Below are 10172 nucleotides of genomic sequence, written 5' to 3'. Positions count from 1 at the left end.
AGCTCCCCGTTCAGCCAGGCCGGTCGTCTTCCCCGCCCGTTCTTCTTGCGGCGTACAGGGACAGCCTGCTCCTGCGCCTTTAAGACTTCCTTCTTGAAGATCGTCCAGCCTTCCTGGACCCCTTTGCCCTTCAGGACTGTCTCCCAAGGGACTATCTCAACCAGCGTCCTGAACAGGCCAAAGTCCGCCCTCCGGAAGTCCATGGTTGCGGTTTTGCTGGCCCCCCTCCTTACTTCACCGAGAATCGAGAATTCTATCATTTCATGGTCGCTAAGCCCAAGACGGCCTCCAACCACCACATCTCCCACCAGTCCTTCTCTGTTTGTAAACAGCAGGTTGAGTGAGGCACCTCCCCTGGTAGGCTCACTTACCAGCTGTGTCAGGAAATAATTATGTCTTATTGTAGGAACCAGTCACCAAATGAAATAGAAATATATCCATGATATTCAGTGAAAACCAAGGTAAAGTAAAAATCAAATAAAATTAAAAAAAAAAACAACACCCAAAGCTGTTTGAAACTCTTTTAGCTAATATTCCGGTTTTGCAAATAAAAAGAACATCACTTTACTCATATACTTTTTGATAAAAATAATCTAGCACTCAATTCAGCAAAACATCATTTTATACCCAATTAGGATAGTTCTCAACTTTCTAGATGGCTTTAAGCATAAAGTTACATCCCCTTGACTATTATAAATGTTTTAAAGTTAGGCAAAGGCTTTACTGAACCAGAACATATTGTCATGCTTCCTCAGCACTGTAAAATATCTTTAAACATTTGTTCAATGATGTGAACAGAACTATTTGCCTCTACTTTTGCATCTCTTGTTCTGGATAAAAGCTCTCAATGAAGCTAGCGAGACAATGCTAATAAAGCACAGAGACTTGACCTCCGAAATAAAAAAGCAGTATCTAAAACATTTCTGCTTCAGATTATTACATTTCAGAGAAGGCTCTTGATTACAGGAAGAGTCTTCTCTACAACACTGCTGAACAAATTTCATTCAAGCAGACTTTTAAGAGAGATTTGCCCTACATGAAAAACATCACAATATTGTCTTTCAAATGAGGATCTCATTCCAGATAAAAGCTATGTTTATATGTGCTTCCCAAGGCTTATGAACAAGGTAGACTTGACACACTTAGCCACAGAACACTCAGTGAAGTACTCTACATAGTTTTCAAAATCATTCTCAAATCTCCTCTTCATTTCTAGAGACCGGCCAAAGAAAAATGGAGATGAGCTTGTGGCTAATAGATGGCTTGCAAAAAGTTGCAATTTGATTTTTAATTAAGTATCACCAGACTGGGAGAATAATATTAAATTAAACACGACATTAACATTTACCCCAGCTAATGAGTCAGATTCCTTCAATGAAAAAAACAAAAAAGAAAGAAGGAAATAATGGTCTATTAGTGGTTGACTCTACTAATTAAATAATCATATTATTAGTATGAGGTAACAAAAGAGGTTCAGAGTAAAGGAACTAAAGAGAGGCTACCAGAAGGAGTAGGAGACAACAGAGGTGAGTTCAATGCTACTCTAAGTGCCCAAATCCCAACATATCCATTTGTTCTTCACTGTAAAGCTTCACTGTTCACTTAAATTATTTTTCTTCAACTTTCCAAGTCCTTTCTTGTTCTCAATTATACACCTTTTTCAGGCCACCTCTTATGCACACTCTTCTTCTCTCTACTTTGAACAAGGCTGTCCTTTTTCAAATCCCCACCCAGAAAACACGTTCAGCAACCCTTTCGACACAAATTTCTTTAAAGACACTTTACAGTTCGTAACTTCCCAGGTATTTTTATATCAACAACAACTCATAAATCTAAGTGTGTGTATACACAGATGCTATGCGTATGCTTTTTGGTTTTGTGGTGGTTTTTTTTTTTTTTAATTGGAACTTGAATTGGACTGCAATGTCTTTAAGAGACAGTGTTTTCTGTGTTGCTAGAATATAGTTACATACTTTGATGGTCCTTTTTCTTCTTGAGAACTAAGGGAGCTCAGCACCTTCAATAAGTACATCAGCAACGGACAGTATGAGGATCTCTAAGGTGTAGAAACTAATTATATGGATGACACCAAACAGAAAAAGGGAAGAAGAGTTGAGTGCCCCCTCTTTGTAACAGCATGTCAGGATTTTGAAGTTCCAAGGGAACATCATTATTATTTGTTAAGTGTAAGATTTGCACTTGATTCTATGCAAAACAGGTTCTTGCATCAAGAAACTTGCATTCTAATTAACTGACAGAGATAAAATATTCAGAAGATATATATCCTAGCAGATATATATAGTTAATAGTTATATGGTTAATCCTAGCAGATTGTAGCATCTTAGGCTAAACTTTTTTTAAAAGCTTTTGGTCTGTTCAAGTCACTTCTCTCCACTTTTCCTTCAGAAGACCTATTATATCAACATCAAGACACAATAATGTAATGTAATAACAAGAATGATCGTACTTACAAGATTTCACACTATAGAGTTCCACATGCTGCTTCTAATCATCTATCACATGCTATGTCTACATTTTTCAAATCTATGAAAGAATTTCAAATACCTTGTTTCAGCTTTACTGAGCAATGCATCCCATCGACTATCCAGGAAACTCAACTGTTTCAAGATTTTCACTCTATCAGCAGGTTCTGCTGACTCTGCAATTTTCTCCCCTTCACGCTTGATTACCTCAACGGTAGGCTTGCGGTCATCCAGCAACCTCTGGAGAAGCTACAGAGAAAGCAATCAGGCACCAGGTTATTAAGAAACATTGTAATAACAAAAGTGTAAAAACAGAAGGAACTAGACTTCTTGAAAACCTGTTAAAGCAAAAAAAAGAAAAAGCAATGCCTATATTGTGATGAAAGTGTGAATAATGCTAATCAAAAAAAGACACACACACACACACCCCACACACCAACCCCCCCCCCTCAACGACCCCCCCCCCCCCCCCCCACCCCCCACCCCCCCCCCCGCAACTCATGCTCATTTTAGTTTCTCAATTGCTTTGCTATGAACAGCAGAGTTTCACCAAGCCCAAACAACCTCCTTGGTTTCTATGGGGTAAAGATGTGTGGCAGCCCAAAGAGTGAACATAGAGAGGAAAAAGTTCTATTTAATACCATTGAGGGAAACAAGCTGTTTAGAGTATCTGATACATTTTATAGGAACATTTTTGAGAAAGCTGCATGCCCTTCTGGATTTGGCAACACAAAGATAATTCTGATATATACAGATAGGAAAATAGATATAAAAACTATTGTATAATCAACTCATCCTTTGTTTGACATACAATTGAGTTCACTGATCTAGTCCAGTAAATTAACTTCTCCGTGAAGAATAAAACACACCTCTAAAATCCTCCCTTCCTCCATTCTCTAGTTGCCTTTGGTAACATTAACATTTTGCCTCTGCAGATATCCCAACATGACAACCTGTATTGACGATATTGATATTAAATCTTCGGGTGGCAGCAGGCCACACAGTCCAACTGCATGGACTGTACGTTTCATGAGCAACATTATGGTTATTTTTTCTACAACCACTATGAAAAATTGTAGAAGTTGACAACACTGATAGCGCTTCTACGTTAGCACAGGCCATTTCCCAACAGCATTCCAACTAATTACCAACAACGATCAGATCACAATCAGGATCAAAAGCTAAGTATTTAAGTCCATCATCTGCAACATTACCTTGGAATTATTTCAATGAAAATTTCCTAGTTTTTGTTTCCTACTTTCCAAATGGCCAAACATTGGATTTTATGCTTTCTCTTTTTCCAGTGGACCTTTACCAATCCTTTCCAGATAGTGTTAATTCTAACCAGAGCTCAGATTGCACAGTGTCACTCTTTTCTTACGTCCCAGAAGATGAGCACTTCTCCCAACCCTGGACAGATTCTTGAGTACCGAACAGATGGCTGCTTTAAACACCTCAGCACACTTCAACATAATACAATACACTTGAAGAGGTTTTATGCTTTGCCAAAGACTGGGTATTTATTTTCATTTCATTGGAAGGAGAGATATTCTGAACACATTTCACTTACTTTCTGTTCTTGTATTTGGGCCTTCACAACTTTGAATTCAGCAGATGGTGGTTTCTGATTAGCCACAAGGTCTTCTGTATCAATGAGCCAGCTAAGCAGAGATTCAAGGGCATCCTGAAATCTCCCACAGTGAAGGAGGGCTTCCTGCAATTGCGCAGCACGCTGGGCAACCTGGAAAAAAGCAGAGGATCGGACTGTACTCACCTTTTCATTTCTGTGAAATAAGTAGCCAAAATCTGTAGAACATCTGGCAGTATCACTAACAAATACTCTCATTTTCGTAGCTATTCATAACAGCACGATGGCACAATTTTGCATCAATCTCTTGGGGCTACAGACATCCAATGAAAAGAAGAGGCTGACCCCCAGTAAATCAGACTGCTCTAGTAGTTCCTTACAAGAGATACTCCTGTTTTATATAGCTACAGTATTATGAAGTATACTGACAGGATGTTTGTGTTTCAGACGGTCTTTATTTTCCTTATACAAAGACCAAGCCAGGAACCCAAAGTAGCAACTCTTAATAAAGGGCAATAATCCCTTCAAAGGGAAGAAGAAATAGGAAAGGAGAAGGCAAATAGGTGAACCACAGGTGTCTGCGGTTCTGCTGTATCACTCCTTCAGGAAGACAGAGAGGAGGAAAATGAGCGCCATTTCTACTTCCACCCTTTCCATTTTCCCACAACAGCTACTGCTGGAAATAGAAAAACATCTACAGCCAGTTTTACAAAGCAGTGGTACCTTCCGATGTCTCAAGCAATACAATCCTTAAGGTGCTATAAAGGAAACGTGCCACTAGTCACAAAGCTGGGCTGTAACACATGCACGTGAATGAATACAACAGAGTGAAAAAACACGTGAACAAAGACTGAAGAAGAACTACTTGAAAGTGGCTGGCTACAAATGACATAGCTACCTTTCCCACGAATGTGTCACAACTCCAATCTCTTTGATTGGGTTATCAAACTTCCCTGCTCGGCTTAAGCAGGAAGGAACACATAGTCCTAGAGGAGTCTTTCCTGAAAAAAAATCCAGGACAGACCTACAGAAGGTTTGACAAAACCTTATAAATGATAGTAATACCTCTGGCTACTAGTGATATAAATCTTATTCTCAGAATTACCAACAAAGTGATTGTGTAAAGTAATATAATTCATACTCTTAGTGAATATTTAATTTCCTGTATTTTGAAAGACATCAGCAAGCAAATAATCAAAAAGCAGAACACAACAAAAGGAGAATAGTATACAAAATAATAACCTTCTTATTAAGAGTCTTCCATCGCGTGTTGACATCTTCAAGGTCATGTTCAAGGTTTTCTGTGTTGGTACTTTTAGCAGCACTTTGAATAAGGCCTTGACCCAACCAATTTACCTCCTGTTGTTTTACTTGCAGGGGTTCAATTTCTTCTTTCTGGAATACCTGCAGTTGAAATCCAAGACACATGTGAAACATTGTATCTTCTGACATAAAAGACGTCTGGTGTTTACATCACAGTATGCAACAAAAAAAACTGCTGGAAATTGGTGTCTAGAAGAAAGGAAACCATTCCTCATCAGCACCTTCCTAAAAAAAATAATTAATAAATCTAAACAGAAGACTTAATATAAATGGAGTAAATACAATACACCATAGAGGGAAAATGATGTACATTTCCATGAGTAGTTTTAGACAGGAAGGAAAGGGAGAGAGAGAGAGAAGGAGGAAAGTGGGGTGGGGGGATAAAAAGAAAGAACTTCTAATAGAGGAAAAAATTCAAGACTGGAGAAACTCATCTATCTGTTTAATTATCTATCTACAAAATCTACCAAAAAGTGGCACAGAAGGATTGTTAAGTTGTCCTCAAATAAATAAACACACACCCCCCAAGAGAGACAATGGGGCATTTTTTTCCAAATTAGGACAAAAGCAAAAGTTTTATGTTAAAGAAGCAGTGAAGGAAGAGATATTTTAAGGTAGTTTTTAGAATATAATGGTAACAAGTGAGGAGGAGGCACTACAGATGCTGCTGAAACAGTATCCCAGCAGACACCCAGGAAAATGGGTTCTCATTCAGAGGGATATTCTTGCAAATTGCCAGGGCTTTGACCGTACCCGAACAGCAGTTTGAGCAGTTTTCTGTTTGCTTTATTTTACTCTTTCAGGTATTTAAGCTTTTTCAGAGCCAGATTATTACCATTAGCACCAGCAATGTAAATTTCCATTCAGCTGTGTTCAGCTGCATTAGGCTGCACTGACACCAGTGTCAATGAGATCAGAAAATGGCCTGAAGCCCCTGAATTAATTACACAGGCCAGTGAAAAATAACCAATGAATAAACAATGCTAAAGAATGCTCAACTTTTGACCCTAAATCCTTCTGTTTCTATAGCAGCATTCAGTAACAGTTTTGGTGTATACTTAGTGCATTCAAAGCAACCTTTCTCAGCATCCTGAAAAAGCAGGGATCGCTTTGAACATACCAGTGACTCTCCTCTTTTGCACCAAACACAGTGTGGCAAGTGATTGCTTTTAAGGCAGCAGACCTCAGGTGGCTGAGCACGCTTCCACCAGCTTGACAAGTCAATCTAGAAGCTAGAGCAACTACACTAAACACAAGGGGTAAAATAAATTAAGCACCCCTAAGAATTTTGTTCCTATGGACAAAAAACCCTGAAAACTGTAAGACTGTGGTTACATGAAAACTGAGAGAGTGCAACCAGCTAGCTGCTCCCAGAAAAAGGAAAACGCTTGTGTTTTTCTTGACTGTAGGGTAGGGAGGAGGCAGAATAATATTTCCACACAAAATCAATAAGAAATTCTTCTTTTATGTGCCATAAAGGCTCATCTTTTGAGAGCAACGTCCTGCCACAGAAAGGACTGATCTCCATAATCTGCCCTTTAAAAACGCATGCATTCTTTGCAGAGAGAAGCTTAAAATAAATTACAATTATTGCTGAGGCCAAAGTTTACCAGAACAACTTAGCAACAAAGCTTGAAGTATCTCAGATTTCAGCCAGAGTGGGAAGAAAAAAATTACAGACCAGGCAAACACCCTTTCCATATTACAAAGCTTCACTTCTTACTCTCTTACCTCACCCGCCACTCGCAAAAGCGCTGCAAGATCCTGCGCTTATAAAATACTACTGCAACGTCAGATCTGCTTTCTGGCACGCAAACGCCAAAGGCAGCTTTCAGAGGAGGTGGTGAGCCTTTAATCTGCCTGCTTTGCAAACCACAACGATCTGATACTGTTGCTTACACCTTGATGAGTAAGGCTGCTCAGGCTGAACACATGGGCTGTTGCTGCCCTTGAATGGCATTGCCTGTAACCACACTCTGTACAAACACCGAGCACCAACATGGGCGCACAGTGGAGACGCTCCACAACAGCGGTAACAGGCACCAGCTGGGCAGTAAATAACCCTGCCCCACACAGCTGGAAGTAATCATCCCTCAGAATTTGCCCCTAATTCATTTTCTGGACTGACCAGCTCACCTATTTTGGACATCCCATGTGTGCTATGCAAATGACACTGATTACTGCAGCTGCCAAATTAATAAAAAAATGACATTTTTGCGATGACAACAAAACTTAAAGAAAGCTTTAAACAAGTATTTTTAAGGCTGCATTACAACTATTTCACAAATCTATGGATTTTTTTTTTAATTACCTTGTTAGACAATAGGCCATTGCAGACTGTATCCAAAGTTTCTTGGATGCCAGTAGTCCAGATATTGCCTTTACTTCTCCCTGGGATAGCTTTCGGACAGTTTACAGTACTATCTAACTCAAGTTGTTGAACAGAAAATGCCATTTCATTTGAGCCTGTATGTGCTATACTGGATTCCTCTGTATCAGATAAAATCTTGTATTTTGCTAAATCCAAGTCACTAGTATTTACAGCAATATTTGCATAATAAACATCTACGTGATGATATGCATCATTCACATAATCCTTCTCTACTGTTGTGACTTGTGTTTTAGTTTTTCCATGAACTTCATATGCATTTTCTACTTCATTTTTGTCGAGGGAAATACTTCTTCCATCACTTTGAAGAGGATCTTCATGTGACAGAGTTTTCTCTTTGAAACCTTGTAAGTCATAGTATTTCTCCCCCATCTCTTCCTGATCGCTCTCACATGCCTGTGCATTACTTTGTTTTACTTTTCCAGAAGATAAAACGTCATGCAAAGCCAATCTGCAGCTTTCTTTGACAGGGACACTGCTGCTTGCAAGCAGTGGGGTTTGCTGCTCTCTGCAAACTGCTGGGAAATATGGTCTGAACTGACCTACTGCATGGATATCTTCCGCAGAAGACAAACTTCGTATTTGAGCTTGCTCCCCCGCTAACAGTGTATCTTGTTTTTCTTCTCTTTCTGTTGGAGGGCTGCATAAACCAGAATCATCCTCTTCTGAGGTAAGAGAATTCGTACCCCATTTGCATTTGCCCGATCTAGCTGTATCTGACATATCAGCAGTTTCATTAAAGGAGCATTCACTTTTATTCGTGTAATCCGAAAAGTTGGGAGGAACAAACATTCTCCACGATCGCCTATGCTCTTTCTTTTCTGTGTGAGACTTTGCTTTGGGTAATCCAGCTGTCCGTATTATATCACTGTTCAGTTTGAGAGCATCAAAGATCATTTTTTCATCTAACTTGTTAGCTTCACGGCTTCGGAGCTCAAAAACACTGGAAGAAGTAAGGGCACCATTGGAGCACAAAGTGCTGATGTCCAGTGTTCTGTGACTGTAGGGTAAGGTCCGATCCGTGAAATGCCTCGAGGAAAGACTGCCCTTGGAGCCTGAATCAATCTGTTCATTCAGCCGCACAGTGTCATAGATGGACCTCTGGGGAACGTAGCAGTCCTCAATATTTAGATCTTCATCTTCTTCCCCTTTGCCAACACATGGAGGATTCTGACGTAGACAGTCTGGTCTGCTAAGCGGCTTCCCCATCCTGAAAGTATTCGCACAAGTACACCACTATACCTCCGTTTTCATGGATACAGGGGAAACATTTAAAAAACACTAGCACTCTAAAGAACTATAGTAAACTTGCCCTTAGTGTAAGATGCATAGATACAAAATATACATCATAACTTATGAGGTGGCTGAGGTCATTCATAATCAGTGCATCAGTTTAAATGCAACTTTACCTGGATGTGAGGTTTTTTCCCCCCCTCTAAAATATAAAGTGCTTCAGTAAGGAAGTGACAGAAATTTTCCCATGTCACAGAAAAACAAAGTACAGCAAAAACCAGCAGTGGCTCAAATATTTCAAACACTCCATGGAAGGCTTCATTTATTCTTCCAGGTCAGAATCTGTATCTGAAATCTCCCAAAAAAGCCTTCCACATGAACAAGCGTTACAGAAGGCAGCACATTATCTTCTGTAGGTGACGGCTTAACTGTAATCCATTTAACTGGTTCGCAGAGTCCCATCTCCTTTATAAATAAAACATGGTGCGGCAGCTTAAAAAGACAGAATCCACAGTGGCTGTGTACGGTCCAGACCAAGGCACGGAGAAAATCTTGGGGGGGGTGGTGGAAATAAGTTAAATCCAGAACAGTAAGAATAATAAACCAGCCCTTTACTTTTTTGGCAGTAGCTATAAATAACCTTGATCCGAAAGGCAGCTTATCCTCCTCTTGTACCAGGCTCGTCCGTTGTGCCTCCACAAGTCCCACAGGAAAACATCACCTTTTAGCAGCCAAACCAATGTGTCCTTCGAGCAGATAGTCAGAAAACAAATGTTTTAGACCGATTCTCCCAATACCATCCTGGAGAGCTGTTTAAGGCAACTGCAGAGCAGGGCAAGCGTGGCGTGTCCCCCCGAAGGCACGGCAGGTTTACATTCGGCAGGTCCCGACTACAAGCAGCAGCCAGCGAGCTGCCCTCGCTCCTTCCTCCTCATTTCTGAAGCGCAGCTGCGAAGAAGGCAGCGAAGGAGGGAAATCCCCCTCAGCGAGCGCCGGCGCGTACCGCCCGGCGAAGCCGTCCACCTCTCCAGCTCGCCCCACTTTCCTGCGGGCCGGCGGCGCCCTCCCAGCGCCGAGCGGTAAGAAACGCCCCGTTTCGCTCCTCGGGCAACATCTGCTACCGGCCCACCCGCTCCCGGAGCGCCGCTCAGCACCC

General features: G+C 40.8%; 1 protein-coding gene across 1 annotated transcript in view; it reads right to left on the bottom strand.

The window, feature by feature from the left end:
• The window catches only part of LOC103924686 (dystonin-like), a 121559-nt gene that overhangs the window by 66063 nt on the left and 45324 nt on the right, over positions 1 to 10172 (bottom strand). Inside the window, exons 24-26 of the mRNA XM_009333251.1 lie at positions 5314 to 5475; positions 4054 to 4224; positions 2566 to 2732 (exon numbers count right to left, since the gene is read on the bottom strand). Of these exons, the coding sequence (XP_009331526.1) occupies positions 2566 to 2732; positions 4054 to 4224; positions 5314 to 5475 (500 nt within the window). The remainder of the gene's footprint in view (positions 1 to 2565; positions 2733 to 4053; positions 4225 to 5313; positions 5476 to 10172) is intronic.

Source organism: Pygoscelis adeliae, unplaced genomic scaffold, assembly GCF_000699105.1.
Source record: "Pygoscelis adeliae isolate BGI_AS28 unplaced genomic scaffold, ASM69910v1 Scaffold57, whole genome shotgun sequence".
NCBI classification, from domain to species: Eukaryota; Metazoa; Chordata; class Aves; order Sphenisciformes; family Spheniscidae; genus Pygoscelis; species Pygoscelis adeliae.
Note: the sequence above shows the minus strand (reverse complement) of the source record. Positions and strands in the feature narration are given on the sequence as shown.